This window comes from Pogona vitticeps, chromosome 2, assembly GCF_051106095.1.
Source record: "Pogona vitticeps strain Pit_001003342236 chromosome 2, PviZW2.1, whole genome shotgun sequence".
Taxonomy (NCBI): domain Eukaryota; kingdom Metazoa; phylum Chordata; class Lepidosauria; order Squamata; family Agamidae; genus Pogona; species Pogona vitticeps.
The window spans coordinates 143,909,297-143,929,740 of NC_135784.1; the positions used below are offsets into that span (position 1 = coordinate 143,909,297).

At 44.0% G+C, this 20,444-nt stretch overlaps 1 protein-coding gene across 4 annotated transcripts in view; it reads right to left on the minus strand.

The window, feature by feature from the left end:
• Positions 1-20,444, minus strand: part of TTYH2 (tweety family member 2) — a 73,964-nt gene that overhangs the window by 19,849 nt on the left and 33,671 nt on the right. For all 4 annotated transcript variants that reach the window (XR_013541059.1, XM_020813137.3, XM_072990753.2 and 1 more), the window contains exons 3-8: positions 11,894-12,005; positions 8,930-9,150; positions 3,448-3,543; positions 2,400-2,472; positions 1,056-1,125; positions 226-281 (exon numbers count right to left, since the gene is read on the minus strand). Coding sequence is in view for 3 of the 4 variants with exons in the window: in XM_020813137.3 (XP_020668796.3) it covers positions 226-281; positions 1,056-1,125; positions 2,400-2,472; positions 3,448-3,543; positions 8,930-9,150; positions 11,894-12,005 (628 nt within the window). In the remaining variant the exon portion in view is untranslated. The remainder of the gene's footprint in view (positions 1-225; positions 282-1,055; positions 1,126-2,399; positions 2,473-3,447; positions 3,544-8,929; positions 9,151-11,893; positions 12,006-20,444) is intronic.

Sequence of the window (20,444 nt, forward strand, 5' to 3'; positions counted from 1 at the left end):
TGTGTTATGGGCCCTCGTGTCAGAACCAACCCTAATAGGGTTTTCAAGGCAAGTGAGACATTTCAGGAGGGGTTTTACCAGTTCTGCCCCTTACCCCATGGGGTTCCATGGTTGAGTGGGGATTTGAAGCCAGTAGTTGATAAGAGTTGATAAGTCCATCACTTTTATCAACTACACTCCCCTGAGTGTAGTTGATAAGAGTGTTCAACATGACCAAATACTTACCTGCTGGAAGGGGTTTGTGAGACTTTGGCTGCAATACAGGTAGTATCTTACAATTTCTGCAAAGCAAAGTACAAAGGGAAGCGGGTCAGAGCTCAATGTGGCACTTACCTATCCTGTGCCAACGTTACTTAAGCAGCTCCTAATTCAGACTGGACCTCAGTTGGCTCTGAGTATAATATTGCAAAGAGTGAGATGGCCTTACACAGAGTCTCTCCTTTGGCAATGTTGGTTGTACCTTGCACTGCTGGAGGCAAGATGTAGTACAAAGCTTTAAGGCTACGCCAAACTACTGAGAAGTCCAGAGTAAGAAGAGATGGAAGGCTAGAGCCCATACACCCCATGCACTATGCAGCATAGGAGCTGGTGTGAAAATCTGGCTTTGCAAAAACATTTCCTTCCATGGAGGTGTGCGAAAGTACATGCTGTACTTACAAACAAACGAACATGTCTCCCACATAGCACCTGCCTGGAAGTGTGCAAGGCAGAGAGAAGGGCAACCCCCCCCCAGACCCTTCCTGCTTTTCACCATTCTTGCACTTGCTCATTCTCTCCTGCAACTGTCTCCTCCTACAGCTCCCATAATTCCTGACCACTGGCTATGGTGGCTCTCATCAGCAGAGGCTGATGTGAGTTAGGATCCCAAACAAATGGGGCAGAGTGTCAAGACAAGGAAGGCTGCATGAGGGATTGCCCTGGGGAGAAACACCTATCTGTGAAGGGCAGGGATTGAACCCTCCAAATGGTGGTCAGTTATACTTCTCTCTCAGCTACATTTTGCTTCAAGCAGGGCTTTGTTCGCAGAACCAGAATAACACCATTAATTCCCTTACCTGCACTGAGGTCTCCTTTTGTCATGTTCACAATGAACTTATCTGGAGCCACACAGAAGTCACTGGTACCCTATGAGAATCAGAAATGCTCAGAATGGTGCCAAAGCAATGGCTAAAAGAAGGACCTAAGAATGTCACAAGCCTATGACTTAAACAAAAGTCACCAATTTTCCACTTTTGTATGCAGCTCTGGAGAAATGTGCCCCACCCCATTTTTAAGATGTTTCGGCTTTCTATAAAATGTGCATTCCATGAAAATGTTATTTTTCCCTATATAAACAAAGTTCATATACATGTGCAGATGATGCACAAAAGGTGCTTCTACCGTCCTGCCTAAAAAATGTTTTTCAACACAAAAGCAGCCTTTTGGGTGGACGAGGAACGCAAAGTGACAAGGAGGCAGTAATGTCAGTACAATAATGTGCTGCTGCTTTGGTACCTCCAGCTACTGAGAAAAAGGAGAGGCTAGTTTGCAAAGTGGCCGAAAAGGGAGATGGTGCCAGCCTCCTCCCTCCCCCCCTGCCCTGTAACCACAGAGGAGATGTTAGCCTAGATCCTGTCTCTGCAGCACAAACAAGAGGCTGCTGATGCAGGCAGGTAAGATGCACTAGGCTGATGGGCTGACATGATGCTACAGTTTGCTTTTTCTCTGCTCAAACATGCATCAACTCATTGACCAGCCTTTCATGCTCAATCCTTCCAGAGTCGCAATCAGGACAGCAATTGGTCTTCTCAAACATTTTAACCTCTTTTCTGTCATTTGTCTGAATGGTTGTGGGTCCCAGTGGGAAAGGGATGGGACGACATTTGTTGCCTCTGCCCCTACAAGCCTTTGCCCACCCATCTCTGTTCTTCTCCAGGTCCATCTTCCCTGGCAATGAAGGGGCACTCGGCTCACATTCACTTAAATATGAATGGAGCACTCTGTATCTTCTGCTACTATTCTTCATTAAGACATCCAATTGGGGGTGAGAAGCCTTTTCTACTTACTGGCATCTAAACATCAGCAGTGTATTAATAGCAAGAAAGTAGAAAGTTCAAGTTAGATCAGCTCCCCGACCCATGATGCCAGCAAAAGCTCTTGAGTTAGAACGGAAGCACTGGAGACGGTCCCGAGCTGTTGCCAGGAACCCAGAGGAGAAAGAGCAGGGAAAGGGCAAACTGGTACCTTCCAGATGTTTCGGACTAGAACTCTGTGAAGGTCCAGCCAGCATGACCAATGGGCATGAGATTACAGCTGTTGTGGCTCAGAACATCTAGAGGACACCATATTGTATGGCCCAGAAGCCATGCTTTCGTAAAGTATCAGAAAACGAGTGGCTATGGCACAAGCGCTGTCCTTACCACTGCTGCTGAAACATCTGCTGAAAAGGAAGCCCAGCTGAGAATGAGTGTGAAAAGCCCACAGCACAGCATCCTGTGAACAAAAGGAAAGTAGATGCAGAGGGGTGGGTGGGTTCATTAGCAAGACAAGGGACCAGGGATCCCAGGACCACTGATGGATGTAGCACACTTACAGGTAGAACGGACTTGAAAATGTTTCTACGAAAATGTTTTTACGGCACTGGCTTCTTCTCACAACCTGAAGCGGGTTGTTGTCTGCCCATTTTGCAAACATAAAGAATAGGCAGAGAGGGGGGACAGATTGTCTACAGCCCCTCAGTGACTCTGCAGCTGAGGCAGGAACTGGGTTCAGTGGTCGGGCTGATCCTGCCCCAGCTAGAGCAGACGTTCCAGGCTGCTCTCAGTCCAGTGCAAAAATACACCAGGAACAAAACGCAAAACAGGAAGTTGGAGCAACTGCACACGTATCACTTTTCCTCTCACTCTATGATTCTGAGAACTGACAAGGCCATACTTGCAATAAAATATTTTCTAAGAGTGACTGCAAAGTCAATGTGATGTAAAAAGACACAGAATCATGAAGTTGGAAGGGGGCTTTAAAGCCATTGAGTCCAACCCTCTCCTCAATGAAGGAATATAAATCAAAGGATACCTGCCAGGTGGTTGTCTAAGTTTCTCTTGAACGCCTCCAGTGTTGGAGCGCTCACCACCTCTCCAGGTAATTGGTTCCACTGTCGTACTGCTGTAACAGTTAGGAAGTTTTTCCTGATATTTAGCCTAAATCTGGTTTCTTGTAGCGTGAGAGTTGGTGTCAAGTAGATTGGGACTCCTGTATCGCACAAGGAGGCAGCTGCTTTAGAACCGTGAGGCAGAGAAGGCCCAGACGCAGGACTTTACCATCCTTTATTTTTATCGTTTGAGGTCGTGGTGGTGTGTTAGCCTTCAAGGCAGTCTGATCGTGTCAGGCATCTGGGCACCAGGCACGCAAAGGTGCGGAATGAGATCATTTCTCCCCACTCCTGTACAACAACCAGCCACAGATACTCACGTAATAAGCAGACATTTGGAGTGCTTGGCAAGTCCAAGGCAGGCTATAAGGCAGATCACCAAGTCAAGGATGAACAGCAGGAGGTAGGAGAGCCATCTGTGGAAAGAGTAAGTGGGTAAAACAAAACCAAACAGAACAAAAACCCTGCAGAATCTCAGACCAAAATGGTGAGATCCGAGTGAGGCCTCAGGGAGCACAATCCCTGGGAACCCCAGGATTGGCTGCAGCACAACATTTGCAAAAGGCAGCCACTCAGTTTTCCTAGAGCTGTGGTTCCCAACCTTGGGTAACGCAGATGTTCTTGGACTTTTAATTCCCAGAAGCCTTCACCAGTAGCAGTGTGGGCCGGGGTTTCTGGGAACTGCAGTCCAAGAACACATGTGTTACTTAAGGTTGGGAACCACTGCACGAGAGGCTTGTGGACACATCAATTTGCTAGAAAATGCAAAACAGAAATGGCTTCACTTGCATTATAAATGGCAGAAAAATGTGTATTTGTTTAGATGTGAGAAACAGAGGGGTCTATCTTACGCACACTTAGCTGTGAGTAAACCTGACCGAATGCCGAGGAACTCACTTCCAAGTAAATAGTGCATACATAGGGTTGCTTTGTTTCTTAAAAAAAAAAATGTAAATCTTGGACATTTTGTAGGCGAAGGCATCACCAATCTGGGGCTGCGAGCCCCTTTTTTGTGGCCTGCCAGGAATGAGGGAATGTGTGAGTACGAGACGGCAGTTATAGCACTCAGTTTTCTTTTGTTTCTTTGAAGGGTTTTTTGGCATGCTTTTCTTAATTCCCACTCTACTGTTTTCTTACAAATATATTTACATGATCTCACTGGTGTGCTTAAAGGAGGCAGCTTCCTTTACCGCTATTGGCATCAGTAGGCAGAAACATGCTGCATGCAGGAGCAAGATGTTCCTTTTGTAGCAGGCATCCTGCGTGCACTTATTCAGCATCAATGCACAAGATCAGCTTCCACTATAACCAAAGTTCACATGTGATTTTGTTCTTGGAGATGATTTAAACTAAAGTGACAATCCTATCACAAAGCCAGCTCAATGAAGAGTTCTGGAGTGCTCCAAAGCTAGCTTGATGTTTTGGAATATTTTGATGAGTTCTAATCAAAGCATTGCCTGCCCATGGACCTTAAACGATCTTGTGTAGATCTTTTAAAAATAACAGTTCTCTTAACCCCTCCCCCCAAGAGGGGGAACCTCCAATTAAGTTGTCTGTCTTGCTTCTCCCATAAAAGCAGCTCTCCTGCATCTGCCCGAGGACCCAGTCCAACATATGTATAATTGACACTGTGAGTATCCAGCATAGTCAGGGGTAATGGAAACCATAGTTCAAAACACCTGGGATGCAGAAAGGCTTGGAAGGCTGTTCAAGGGACTGAAAGCTGGGTATAAGAAGACAACGGTCCTGTTTAGACATTTCCAAGAAGTTCTCCAGAACTTTTCCACATCCCTCAGCCATGCAGAATCGAGTAACTTCAAGATACTGCACATTTCTCTAGTTCAAATGTCTATGAAAATATTTTTGTAGACCTTTATGGATGGGAACGTGGTGGCGCTGTGGGCTAAACTGCAGAAGCCTGTGCTGCAGGGTCAGAAGACCAAGCAGTCGTAAGATCGAATCCACACGACGGAGTGAGCTCCCGTTGCCTGTCCCAGCTCCCGCCAACCTAGCGGTTCGAAAGCATGCAAATGCGAGTAGATAAATAGGTACCATCTCGGTGGGAAGGTAAACAGCGTTCCGTGTCTAAATCACACTGGCCATGTGACCACGGAAAGATTGTCTTCGGACAAACGCTGGCTCTATGGCTTGAAGAGCGGGATGAGCGCCGCCCCCTAGAGTCGGACACGACTGGACAAAAATTGTCAAGGGGAACCTTTACCTTACCTTTATGGATGGGAAAAATGCCTGGTGAGGCCTCAGATGTTGATGAGGGCAGGAGAGAGGCTGGTGTGCTTAGCACTCGAGGGGCACAACCTCATCACTGTCCACAGCTCTTTGTTGGAGCCCCCTCCTCTGAATGGAGAAAGGCCCACTCCTTCTCAATAAACTAGGCAGCTGGCAAAATTCCCTGTTCCTTGACAGGAAGTAAAACAACAGTCGGAAGATACATGTGGGTGCCTTTGAAAATGTGCAGCTGGTGGCCTGGTGAGGGTGTGTGTGTGTGTGTATGTGTGGGATATGTCCTTCCAACATTTTGTGGGGAGGAGTCTCCTTTGCTCAGACCATCAGCTAATGTTGGCTTTTGGTGTAATGAACAGACTGAATGATGTACTGTATGTAGTTTCCTAGTCTAAGGTGCCGTGGGCTTTGAAGGGATAGGCACAGTCACAGTATACTGTGTGTGTGAGGGCTGGGGGGGGGGAAAGGATGAATTATATGTCTGTCACTGTCATGGAGCAACAATTCCCTAGGGCATGCAAGCAATTCTCTTCTTCTGCCCAGTCTCTGGCAAAAGAGGGCCTCCCACAGAGCAGATGCTGCTCTGGTCCCACTGGATTCGCAGCCAGTGGCTTTCTGCCTCATGAACACTCCAGAGGAGAGGATGGGGGGTGGCGGGGCGTTGTTTTCTTCCTTTGTTTTAATCACTGCCTGAAGTCAGCAAGGACCCAATGTGCGCCCCTCTGCCATGGATAGGGTCAAGCATTATGTGTGAGTCTGAGAGGACTTTGGAACTACAGCTTAGAAGTGGCAAGGTGCAGGTAATGCTGTTAACTGGATGACACTGCTTTGGTGGTGGTGGAGGAGGAGAGGTACTGAGCAACAATGCAATATTCGTGAAAGATGACATAACAACTGGTAACATCATTACTTTCTTTTTGTAACAATTTGTGCCTGAAATATTCCACTTATCTTGAAAACTCTACTAGGGTTGCTATAAGTTGCCGGACAACAACAACACTGATTAATGAGATATCAACAGCATTTTCCTTTGAATTGTTAAGCATCAATTTTTTAAAAAAATTGATTAAAAAATTCTCGGTGTGTGTGTGGGGGGAACTGCCTGATGAGAATGGGAGACCAGATATGCAGGCTGTACAGACCCAGGCCAGCTCGGTGTTGATTCCTGGGACATAAATACAGGCTGACGTTTCCCATGAGCCTAAACGACTACCAATATCCCCGGACTGAAGTCAGAAGCACTGAGACAGAATTCTTCATTCCAAGAATAGACGGAGACTTTGAACCATTTTACAACAAAGAAAGTGGGTGGTCCCCAGCTATCCAAGTCACTGTTTTAGAACTGAGAACTCTCCCTCTTAACAAAACAGAAACAAAAGACCCAACTGACAACATTTCTCTGTTATATTAAACAACACGTCATTTAGTCAAATAGCTCTTTGGGCTATGTCAGATGATCAACCAAGTGTTAATTCTGGATTTGCTGTTCAGAAAAACGAGGCTGCACGGTAATGCCTGTAATTAGTAGCTTCATTCACGCCCTGACCTACAACTTTTGATTTGATTACCACCTCCCCTGCCGCTGCAGTGCATTATTGGCTTGAAACATGACTCTCTGAATGGCGCCCCCCCTCCAGTGACCCAAAGAGCCTATTTGCAAAGGGATAAAGCAGATGCAGAAGCCGTACCACACTGAAGAGATGCAGGAGTGCCAGCTGCATCTTTCTTTCCTCACACAGAGAGATACGCTCCACTTCTATCTTGAAATTGCAGTCCCTTGGACATGTTCTTATATCTCAATGCAGTGGGTTCTTTCCCCTTTTCTGAAATGCCATACACTTCCCTATTCAAAGCCATGGCTGGCATGATTGCCCAGCACAGACATAAGGTGCCATCTGCTACTAGTCCAAGTGCCAGCTTGTTTTCATGAGCAGAAACATTACCAGTGCCTATGACTGGGAGGGGGGGTGGGGCTGCTAGTAAATGTATTCAAAAGAAACATCTCCCACTAAAACAGTACCACTAAGCACTGAGCATATACTGTATATATGTGTTTGTATGTGTTCACATGACAAAACCTCTGGAGGAACATCGGCAGACAGAGAAGGAAGGAGGTACCAGAGTTAGACAGGGAACAGGGATAAGATAGTGCATTAGCAAGGTCCCTCCTTGTCATGGAGTTCTCTGTGCTTGCCTCCCCTGCTTCCTTCCTAGATAAATACCCTGAGGGTTCACAAATAAGGGTTGTCAAAGCAGTGCTGTCATCTCCACTGCTTGCGCTATGACATGGGCATCCATTCATGCATAACTCTGCTATCATTTATAATAAACATTCAGCCAAAAAAGTGGGGATAATAATCCACAGCCCCCACATCTCCTTCTGTTGATGAAGTCATTGCCACTCCATGATTCTGTACTTCACCATTATTAATGTAGATTCAAAAACTCCACTTCACTTTTACGATGCACTGATATGCTGAAAACATTACCATTGTTTAAATACCGTCTACCCATAACATGATCTTGAAAGAGGGGCCTCATTTATTTCTGTCTCTCAAGGAATGGCACAGTTGGTTCAAAGAAAGAAGAGTGCAGCCACTTTTCTTGGCCCACGATCTTCCTGTTATCTTCCTACACCTTTCTCTGCCGGAACTACCTGTAGCTTACAAAGTCATTAGACAAAGACTAGACGCATGCTTTGGCATTGGGAGGTGAAGAAGAGATCCATGAGAAGTTCCCACCTCCTTGGTGATAACATAATGAAACACCTATCACATCTGCAGATTTTGGTAAGTCAGCATTTCTGAGAATTGAAACTTATCCTGAAAGATAACATTGCTGCATAGCGCTCAGAGACCATTGGTAATGGCGCAGCTAAAAAATCTTGTAAATAAAGAGGAGCAAGTATGCTGGGGGCTTGCTAGGCACTCTTGCCAGCCTCCCACATGCTGCTTCTGGTCAACAAAAGCAGCTCAACAAATAATTTGTTTAGTGTTAAGTCTGAATCAGGATGTCTAGTTAGCCACTTTCAGAATCAAAAGTTGGGGCTTCTGTTCTTATGACCCTCACTTGTTTGGAGGGGAACAAGCCAGAGATCCTGATTTGCACATCGCAGTAAACAAACCATGATTGAGACCCTTTGCTTCATTTAGCCACTCTCACCGGCAGTAAGAACTAGCCAGGAACAACTGAGGAAACGACTGAGCAAACAGGTATTCTCACGAATTCTGACTTAACTGTAAGATCTGAGCCAGGCCAGAGAAGGAACCTCATACTAAGTTAAATCACTGGTCCATCTAGGTCAGTTTTCTTTTCATTGACTGACAGTAGCCATCCAGGTTTCAGGGTGCCACTTCTTCCAGCCTCACTGGGTCTTTATGGCTGTAAAGCTTGTACTCTGCAACTGCCCTACCATTCTTCCTGCGGGCTCAGGATCCCCAGTGGGGACATCCTTAAATCACACTGCCTGCAAGAGGACACACAAGATGGCAAAGCAAGTCACTGGCAGCTCCTGAAAGGCCACATAAGATTTCTTCCTCTTTGATATTCACTGTCATTTACCTGTAATACTCCACATAGCTGACTTCACTGGCAACCTGGGACAGGTCAATGGTGACATCTCCCCAGCTAGGAAGCCCATTAAGCTGCAGTACAATATTGTCTGCCATTTGCTGCAAGAACTTCAGGGTCCGGACGTAGTCGCCTTCCATGGCAAAGATCTCATTCAGCCGGGCAAGATGCTGCTCCAGGGCGACTTTCATCTGGCTTGTGGTACCAGAGACCTAGCAAAAAGATGGTAAACAGAACCATGTAAACCTATAAGTTGGCTTCTTTGAATCCTTCCTATTCTCTAAGAATAGAAAAAATGGCCAAGGTTAGCTGGACTTACCGTTTGGTTCTGAAAGGCCAAAGAACTTCATCCAATTACCACCTCACCTAGGTCTTTGACCAAGCCTCTTCGAATGTGTGCAATACAGTACTATACGCTAGCATAAGTAGTTAAATTTACAGGGGCAACCACAAAAGCAGAGTAGATTTATTACTTGCACACCTTGAACTAACCAACATGTTATGATGTAAGGTTTTGCAGACTGGAATCACTCTTGTGAGAGACATGAAATGTTCTGTTGAGTTACAAGTTACAGTACGTATGTGCTTTGTACTCAGATTGCCATTTCCTCTGACCTCGCTATCTACAACTGCCCCCAATTCATTCATGGGTGTGAACTGCCTGCACTTCAGCTTAACACTTCATCCATCAGAAGATGTAGAGCCAAGTCCATGAAGGGTCCCACACGGGAAGAACAAGCAAAACTCTATGCTTGCACAGTCTAAGTGGTCCCTTTATTTAGTGAGCACTGAAGTGTCCCTTTTCTCACTCGTCTCAAGCAAGCATCTGCCAGAGGGCATTCCTTTCCGATAAGCTGTTATTACATCAATGTGCTGTTTGCAAGACACCATCTCCTTGCTGTTGTGCTGTAATCATCTTGTTCTTTGCTTCAGACAGGAACATGTCTTGGGCCGGCTCCGCTCATGCTTTTGGTGCCTTTTGTGATTCATGTCTTACATGCTCTGCAGCTTTATAGTGAGGATTTTCAGACAAGAAATCCCAAGGAAGTCACAGCAAGCAAGAACCCAGCCTGACCCCAGGTAATTGGCTAAGGTCTCTTCCTGGGAATGAGGGCCTCTGGAAGAGTGGAGGCAGGGGTGGGAGAAAACTGCCTGTGCTCAAGAAAAGTGGCCCAAAGCAACTGGGGCAGGTAACTATTAAGGCTGAATGAGAGGAGAAAAATGTGCTATATATCACCAACTTTAACTGGCTGGATAGCTCAGTGGTTTAGGCATCTAGTTGCAGAGCCACATGTTGGGTGTTTGATTCCCCACTATGTCTCTTGCGAGAAGAGCCAACCTATATGGCCTTGGGCAAGCTGCACAGTCCCAGGACACCCCCGGAAGAAGGGAATGGTGAACCACTTTTATTATCTACCTAGAAAACCCTGGAAAAATGTCACTGAAAGTTGGAACCAACTTGACGGCATGCAATTACCACCAATATTCCCGGCTTTGAATCTGACCACCAACCAACCAACAACCACCCACCCTGACATGAGGCTTTGAGCCTTGATCATTCCAGCTTCCCCAGTTCTTCAGGAGCCCCATAGTTCACTAGCCTTCTCATGCTCTGCTCTCCCCTGTCATTGTGTTCAGACAAGTCATGCTAAGCCACAATCTGCCCATTTAGTGGCAAGGGCAAAATCAAACAGCAGCTAAGCTGTAGCAATTAACCTAAGCCAAGGTGTCTCCTAGCACAATAAAAGTCCATTTCCCTATGCTGGTCAGAGCAAGACTTTCCAGTCCATGCTTGCACTTCTGAGTTCTTAATGTTTGCAGCCAATGGGCACAGTGCCAAGGAGAAAGTTCTCAGCGTGGTCTCTGCTCAGCAAAGACACTGCATGATACTGGGAATTTGTTGAGGAAGCCAGCTGTCTCTCCAAGAACAGGCCAATCTGGGAAGCAGATTATAGTAGTTTAAGGGAAGATGGACTCTCCAATGAGCAGATATGTTTCATCCTAATGCACACCAAGGGCCAGAAGACAATGTATAATAGAAGGGATGAAGGAGGGCATGTTCTAGACTGGGGAAGAAAGATGTGGCCCTCTTAGACACTGCTGGACTGCCGCTTTTATCAACACCCACCACTGGCTGCGCTGGCTTTGGCTGATGGGAGGAGCAGTCAAACGACTTGAGCAAGCCTGCACACTCCCTCATCCTGGGTCTAGGGAATCTTTTCACATAGGACAGTCACAGATAAAACTTGACACAACAGATTAACTTGAAATGCACATTAGCAAATAAGGGACAACAGTTCTGTTTCTCTCTCTCTTTTGGATTGATTTGGGTTATACTACAATAGTGCAGACTTGAAACATCAGACAGGCAAGAGACTTGAGTCCTGATATATGGAAGAAGAAACCTTTTCCAGGGCACAGATCTACCTTAATGGAGGCCCATCCTAACCTAGGGTCCTGTCTCACTTCACTGGAAATCACAGCAAGCAATGGAAGTGCAGCTTTAGTACCATGAAGTACCAATTGTGGTCAGGAACCCCAAGAACATATTTGTACCCAGCTCTGACAAAGAGAGAAGCAACAATGCTTTATGCTTTTCACTCCTCCTTATTGTTGTCTTATAAGAAAGCTAACAACATATGTCTGTTTAAAGAAAAAAACCCACATATGTTCCTATAGCAGTGCCAGTCTACACAATGAGGCAAGAGAGATATGCAAGTCCAATTCCTGAAGGCTTTGAAAGAGGTTGTCTTGTTTGTGTTGGCCCCTGTCATCTTGTCTAAGAGACATTCCAACACATGCTCTTGTCTGGTCCTCTAACTGCTCCTCCAGACTTTGAGCATTTCAAAACTATCATGAACCCACCACTCTGGGGCCGTATCACCTGCACTTGCTGATGAAGACAATATATATATATTAAAAAATCTTATAAACTTAATCAATCCAATGTCTTACCAGTGAGTCAATCCCCGAGAGTGTGTGATTAGCATTATCAAGGGCATAGATCAGTTGATAAACCCCATCGTTGGTTTCACTGTTGCCATAGAAACCAATGCCAACAGCCGCACTAGAAAGGAGAAAAAATTGAAAGAAAAATGTGGGTTAGAAGAGGAGAGAACAAAGTTTATTTATAGCAAGGTCTGGCTTCCAATCAAAGCTTACACTTATGCTTAGCAAGATTGTGAAGCAGATAAAAGAGGATCTGGAAACTCCCTTCCAATCACTTGCTGAAAACTATCATGAGGATGGGATCCGTGAGAATTAGGCCGGACACAGATGTTCTTTGGGAGAGGAGAGGAGTGGGAATCTTAAAAATAAGTGAATTCCCAAACAGAGCAGGAAAGAAATGTTTTCCAAAAGGGATTCCATCACCCTGCCTTATCTAGCAAACATTCTCTTCTTTCTGCAATCACCTCTTGGTTGTAGATTCCAATTCATCATGACTTGGTGTCTTGACATTTTATGTGGCCCAAGAAGCTACTTGGATCCAGGAGTGGATCATTGCCTCATGCGTGCAATGGATATTTCCCCACAATTTGTCCAGTGAAAAAGCAGAAGCATTCACAGCCATATGAAGGCATTAAACTTGCCTGCAAAGTGGCTACAGGAAAAAAAGGGCTCTTATATACAGTGGTGCCTCGCATAACAAGCGCACCATTTAACGACGAATTCGCATAGCGATCCGTTTTTTGGGATTGCTAATGCGATTGCATACCAATGCTTTCTATGGCCGAAAATCGCTTTGCGATGATCGGTAAGCGTTTCGCTTACCGATTTTCGCATAGCGATTTTTTAAAACAGCTGATCGGCAGTTCCAAAATGGCTGCCGGATGCCCAAAATGGCCGTGCGCAGCATTTTTGCGCCCTGCCCTCGCTTACCGAGGGCGCGAAAATGGCGTCCGGATGGGGAAACATTGAAGAACGATGAGTTTTGGGCCCCATTGGAACGCATTAAACGGTTTTTCCGTTCCGTATAGCGATGTTTCCCCATAGCGACGGTTAATCCGGAACGGATTAACCTCGCTATGCAGGGCACCACTGTATTTAGCAGTTGTGTGGATCAAAGAACCTCTGTTGGTATGGCTTACCTGACCAGCTGCATCTGCCTAAGTTTTCTCTTGTACACAACTATTAAAGACATTGGGGCCCTGTCCTCTTTTTCACACAGCCAGTCTATCCACAAGAGCAGGTATCAGGACATCCTACCCCACTGAATCATACCTACTAAGGGATTGGGCATGGGGAGAAAGAGAACATACCCACTTCTGGATAATGCTGCATGTGTCTACGTGACAATGAGCAGACATGTCACATCCACATAACCATGGGCTGGAGTTCAGTGTATTGGAGTTAGGGGTATCCCTTCCCTATTTGGCCATGTTGTCCAGTGTATTTACTGAACTAGAAAATGATCCCAAAAGAGCAAGAGGCCAACAAAAGAACCACAAGTAAAGTGAACTAACTGTCAGGTGGAAAGGCCCATTTTATTAAAACAAACAAAACCCCAAGCTATTGGGTTCATCAGATGAAAGTTGAAAGAGGTGAGCACTCATATGTGGCAAGAGTTAGAAAATATGGAATAAAAAGCATTCAACTTCTCATGTGTGTGTGTTATGTGCTGTCAAGTTGGAAATAATGTACAGCATCTGCAATAGGTCTTTTGAGGTCAAGTGAGAGGTTTAAGGAGCAGTTTTACCAGTGCCAATCTGCACACACCCCAAGTGAGTTTCCACGGCCAACCAGGGATTTGAAGCCAGGTCTCCTGCATCTTAGTCCATCGCTCTATCCACTACTAGCACAAGGGCTATCACACTTCTAATACATGGGAGGGGGACCCACTTCCATGAGGATCAATATACTTGTTACAGGGAATGATTACACTTTAAACACACTTGTCCTTCCCACATGGGGGTGGGCTGTGTGTGTGTGTGTGTGTGTGAGCTTTTCAAAACAAACTAATTACTCGAAACATTTTCAGAGCCCAGTATGTACGTTTGCAAAGCCATGTATCTGATGCATCTATCAAGACAGAATTCTGCATCCCATTCTGCCTAATCCCTAGTAGCTTACAGGTTATGTATCAGCTTTTGATGGATATTAAAAGTGACGGTTACCTTCACCATGCCAATGTACATGGCGCTCCTGCACAACAGAACAAATCTTTCCCCAAGGAGCTTAAAATCTAAAATCTGACACCATCGAAATGACAGAAGGGGGTGGGGAGGAAGTGTAGACATGTCAGATTCTGTACTGAGCAGGCATCCAGGTGTTATAAGGTAGGCTGCTTCATTCAAGTATTCCCTAGTACAAAATACTCTAAAGATATGTTTTAGGGATTGCATGCTTCTATATCCAATGAAACATGAATACATACCATGATTATGTGGGACAATCCACATACTGGCTTTATGTCTCCCCCCCCCCCCCGATGGAAGAGTCTTTTTGTACAATTTACAGGTTAAAAACAAAATAAATAAAAGAATAAATAAATAAAGACAAAAAAAGTGGTGGCCTCATAAAGACTAACTGATATATTTCAATGTGAACTTTCATGGACAAATCCACTTCCTCAGACGTAATAAAAGAGAGATCGTATAACACTGGAAATATTTACACATGGCATCAACATATAGAGATCATGGTTGGTTGGTAAGAAAGTCAATGTTTACCTTTGAAGTTTTTAGGCAGGTTTGTTGAGGGGGAAAATATATTTGGGAGATACAGTACAATTATTAGTTGTCTACTAAAAGTGACAACTTTTCAGTCATTTTCTCTTCCGAATCTATCCTGCAGGAGGTTACTTATGGGTATCAAACTTGTTTGTTAATTTTTTCCTTAATCACATCGGGTAGGTACTGTCATCCAATTAATGCAATTTGTAGATGCTTGAGTTTTGAGTCTCTATCTCATGGGTCCAAGCAGATGCAACTGTATCTGAGGGCTTGGCTATAAATGATAATTTTGTTTTGTGTATTGAGGATGGAAGCCGGAAGCATGAGAGTAGGTGTATCGATTGTTGGGTTTTCAGTACTGCACGGTGCTAAGATGTCCATGCTGTAGTTTTACAGTGGTGTACAGAAAGTGTACCTGTTGCGTAGGTTATTCCAGGATGAGTCTGATGTTAGAATGAAAGTTATTGAAATCCTGGTGGAATTTCTCTAGGGATTTCTTTCCCGATGAGAAAAATGTCATCAATGTACCTCAAATAGAGGAGTGGTTTTTGAGGGCAACAGTTAAATATGAAGAATCTATTGAATGAAATGTGACAGTACATAAGTGCAAATACTGCAGAACAGTCAATATTGGATATAGAAGAACGCCACAGAGAAACCAATTGTGGGTTTTAGGTGTCTTGTTACAATGATCTATCAACAAGGTCTGAACCAAAATAGAAAAGACAAGGCAGACAATTTCCTCCCAAAACAAGGCACTGATTAGATAATCAGGATTGAGGAAAGGTCACTGAGTGGTCACTATGTAGTCATGCAAAGGGGGAGAAAAGCTTCTATTCTGGCCAAATTAGACTCTGCAAAAGAGTTGCCTGCAAAGGTGCACAAGAGGAGATTTTATTTTTTCTGGCCCATTTCAGGACATTAGTGGCCCTTTGCCAGTTGGCACCACATGGCATTGCCAGCCTGGCTTCACTCCTTCCAATTCTAGGGCTTAAATGGATGCTTCAAGCTAGTGATGCTCTGAATTGGAAGCCAGTTCTCTCCCCAATGCAGAGAGATTTAGGCCAAAAGGGGAAAACAAAAAAACAACAACAACAGAAACAAGAAAACGACTAAGCAGATTATGAGAATCTGCTGAAAGAAATAGCGTTCTGGCTTACAGCTGCTCCTTAGTTAAGCCTCCAAAGACGGCATGCACAAGTATACAGAGGGAGAAATTCCAGGCTCTTCGGAGCAGCTTCTACAGGAGCCACATAGATTCTTTCTGTGGGCAATGATGTTTTCCATCTTTTGCAAAGGTGGGGAAAACAGCCCCAGTAACAAACATTGTATTGATTTATTGAGAGTTACCAACACTCTCTGGTTTTGTGCTCACATCCATTACAGATTAAAATTTCAATCTCAAAGAGCAACTAGATGGGAATGTGTCTCGCTATCTGTGATGTGCTCCTCACTGCCCCTTTCGAGATTTATCTGCTGACTACAGAACGTTAATGCTGATTCTGAGTGGTTCCCATCTTTTGGCATGAGTGTGCATTATATTTTGTTTGGTTAGCAAAGCTCTCTCTTCTCTCTGTGTGTGCCATTCCCACTTACATTATTCTATCTTCTCTTTGGCTTACGCGATTGGCTATACTGGTCCTTTGGAATCTCCTTGGGGCATATGACATTATTAATGGTACATAAAGTGGGGCTTAGTGGGGAGGAGGGGAAAACCTCCTCCTTTTTCCTACTTGCTGCTCATCCTGGTAAAGACTACAACTACAATGCAACTTCCAAACTGTATTTTTTAAAATACTAAACTGATATGGAATTGATTCAAAAGCTTACCACGTCTTGGCAATGCAGTGCTATTTTACCTGTTAAACATTTTTCAAATTTTTTAAAAGAAGGACCTTAAATGCCAATGAAAAGGGCAGGAAAGAGAGTGATGATAATGGCAAAGTGGGGGGCGGGGAAAGGCGGAGAGCACTGTGTCACATAAAGATGCCTGAAACAGACTTTTCTAGGATAATCAAACATTTCCATTTAATTAACAACAGTGATTTAAATGCCAGGAGACAGTATAGGGAAATTTGTGTCAACATGGGAGAAGCGTCCATATGGTCATTCTGTCCTACAGGTGCATATATCTGATCCTATACATATACATCTGATACCTGATCCTGATTCTCAGGTCAAAAGCCACCTGAAACCTTCAGAATGCCTCCCAATAGTGTTTGGATGAGTCTCTCTGCTCAACAATGAGGGATATGGGGATGGGGATGTGGAGAGGGCAGGATAAGGATTGTTCTCTCTACACCTCCTTTAAGTTCACTTATTATCCAAGTCATTAAAAGGGCTTTGTAGTAGTGATGGTGAAGCCAAACCACTTAACTACCATGAATGCGCACAACAGCTAGGCTACACAGCATGTTAAAAGATAACTAAGCTAAAGTAAAATTAAAAGAGACAGTGTTACTGTATATGGTCCATGTGCAAAATTCAGAAGCATAAGGGTAATACCTTTATTAGACCACTAAGATATCATGAACAAGTGACCTTCTGAGTCCTACAGAACTCTTCATCGGGCTGGGCACGATGGGAAAGAATGAGACACAGAAAAAAGCAAAAATCAGCCTGGCCAGATCGTAAAGTTTCAAGGTCTGCTGTAGTTAAATGAAAGTTGTATCCCTATTTTCAGAATACAGTAAGCAAATATAGATCTACACCAATGGTTCCTAGCCTTGGGAAACCCAGGAGATCTTGGGCTCTAATTTCCAGAAGCCTTCACCGCCAGCTGTGTTGGACAGGGTTTCTGGGTGTTGTAGTCCAAAAATACCTGGGTTACCCAAGTTTGGAGAAGAAACAATTTACACTCAGAGGCAGCCACCAAGATGTATCCCTTCTCTTTGACAAAGTGTAACCAACAATGGGGGTGGGGGGCTGGCGGCGGCATGAAGAGAGGTAGTACATTATGGTGGGACGCATTTAGGCCATGCCTTAAAGAACCAATCAAGAAATTGCATGCAGTCAAATCCACAGTGGTGTCTTTGGCTGCAGACAGTTTCTTGATGGGTCCTTTAAAAGGCATAGAAAACAGTTTTAAATTTTGATATAACTGATGCAGCTTATCAGCCATAGTGTATAGAGAATAAAAAAATATTTTTCACTCCCCCTGCCCACTGCTGAGGAGGGGAAGTGATTAATCTGTCACTATCCTGAAGTGGCTTACTTATTAAGCCACTTCATGATATTGGCTGGAGCCATTTCTGTGTAAATGATCAGGATTGATTCAGTTATTCCCAAGCAGCCCCACTAGCTCGCGCCCTGATTCTAGTGTGGCCATACTCTTGATTAATCTAGATTGGGGTGGGTAATGAATAGATCTTGTGTATCCCTGTCCATTTCTGCAGTCCTCTAAGGGTTCCCTGCTGCTCCTGCCACCCATTCTGCTCCCACATTTTTCCAATCTGGTGACAAAAAGCAGTGGTTTTTTCTTAAACCTACCATTTCCCCTCTTTTTTTAAAAAGCTTGTGCCTTGTTAACAATTGGCATGAGAGGCAAGCATGAATGTACTTGTAAGGCGCATGCACCTTCCTTAAAGAGAGAAAATTCATGTTTTTAAAAGCAGAAATACTACTTTTTGCCATTGGACCATCAGATTTCAATGGCTAGTTCAGTGCAGCAGCAGGGTGCATCCCTCAAAAGGTTTTGAAGAAAAGGAAATGGCACCTTGACCCCTAGGAAGTGGCTGACTCAAACATCCCATAGACACACAGCTATAGAGGTAAACAGGAACATCGTATACAGTGGAAGCTGCTATTAAAAACTGGTATTTATCCAACTATCTTTAGCATTGTCAATCTGAGTGCATGAATATGTGCTGGGCTTATAATAAGACTAAGCCCCTTGAAATACAGTGGAGAATGTGCTACTATCTCAAGTTTTAAAAGAAAGGGGAGCTCTTTTTGCAATAGCAGCTCTTTTGAATGTTCTGACGAAAACAAAAGAATCACGATCCACTTGTTATAAATTGCAAAAATGTTGCCTGCAAAGCACCAGAAGCCTTCTGCAACCCCATCTGGGAAACAACAGCTGCAAATAAATAAATAAATAATAAAATTTTAAAAATGTGATTAAGATTACTGCAATTATACATGCTTATCCTAGTAGACCTAATTCTGTGCTATTGTTCATGGATGATTTCGAATCTGTAGGTGGATTACTGGAAAAATAATGCTCAAATGGAACAATGTCAAGATGCAAACACTGGCCGTGCTATAATGTATGCTTTTATTTTCTGGACAGGACAAGTAGGTTAAAGCATTGAGTACAGGTAAACAGTTGTTTCTCTTTTATAGCTTTCCCCCTCCACTGACTATTTCCATTGTGCTGTTTTATATTCCGCGTGTAAAAAACAAGCTTAGAAAATAAAATGGAGGAGAAACCAAGACATCTGGAAAGGAAGAATTAAAGGCGGTGCTGGAAATGCTAGATAACAAATAGGATCCATTAATAACTGCTCAGCAGGAGAGAAATGGAAACAAAAACCCAGAACAGGATAGTTGTGGAGAATGGGATTCATATTTACCCATCTTTGCTGCACTGACTAATAAAAATGATGCAAACTGGCTACTTCCCCTCTATCAACCTGACATTGAGCTCCCTTGTTTCAGCAGGATCTTCCTGTTTAGAACGGGATGCCTGCCTATTTCTTCCACTCTAAAGATGCACCAAGTGATGCTCAGCTTGGTCTATATTTATCTCTTCTGCATCTGCTCATTAAACATTGAAGGCCAACTCTGACATTGCAGTCCCCACGAGGGAAACTGCCGACAAGGCCTTCCACACTGAAGCCACAGACTAGCAATACTCTGGAAAGCTTCCAGGGGACTTTCCACCTGCCACCAGGAAGAGGTAAGGCTGCACGGGGAGACCTTTCTTGCACAGAGGGCTGCCATCAGGTTTCTAGTCTTTTTTTTTTTAAAAAAAAAAAACAGGGTTGAAAGGCAGGTTTTAATCAGAATGAAAACACTGTCTCTCTCTCTGCCGAATGCCTAAGAAAAAGTCAGCCTGCCTCTATTTAAGCCACCACCAGCAGTAGCGAACAATCTTAATAGGTTTCAATGGTACCACTGCAATTTGTTGGATTTCAGCTATGCATTCAGTTTCCAGAGATATTAAAGGAGAAATACAAATGAAACCCAAGAGTTGGCAAAAAAGAAAAGAAAGACTTGCCATGAATGTAGCTTATTTACTGAATGCTACCCCAAAAATGATACCTTACTTAAGATGCTTATGACAAGTCTGAAAATTCAGAATACTCAGGTTCTGCAGCATTTTAGTCTGCTGTAACTTTTTAAATGCTTAGCTGATGCCTTCACAGGTTCTATTCTCTTTCTTTAGCCACGTTTTGCCATTCCCCCACCCACCCCCCTTTCATGTGGCTTGCCTTCCCATTCCCTCCTCCTTTGTCATTTCTGCTTGGGAAGGCTGTTTTGTTTAAGGCAGGTGTCAATACTTTAGCTTGGGGGGAAAAAAGAGAGAGAGGCATTTACACGCCTATCAGACATAAAGAGGTCAGACATTTCAAAATGATAATGTAATGGATCAGTCACTTTTCTTGGAAGAAAAGACGCATACTAGTCCAACATCCAATTCATCTCTACTCACTACTTCTGTGCATTTTAAAGAGAAAAGCAGTGGTTTACGTACACTGTTAGTAAGGGGAAGAGAATATACATTATCCTAAAAACAAGAGAGACAGGGCATCAATTTGCACGCACTAATTCATGTGTACATAGGCAAAAATTTGGAAATGGTGGTTGTTTGAAGACAACCCATCTCACCA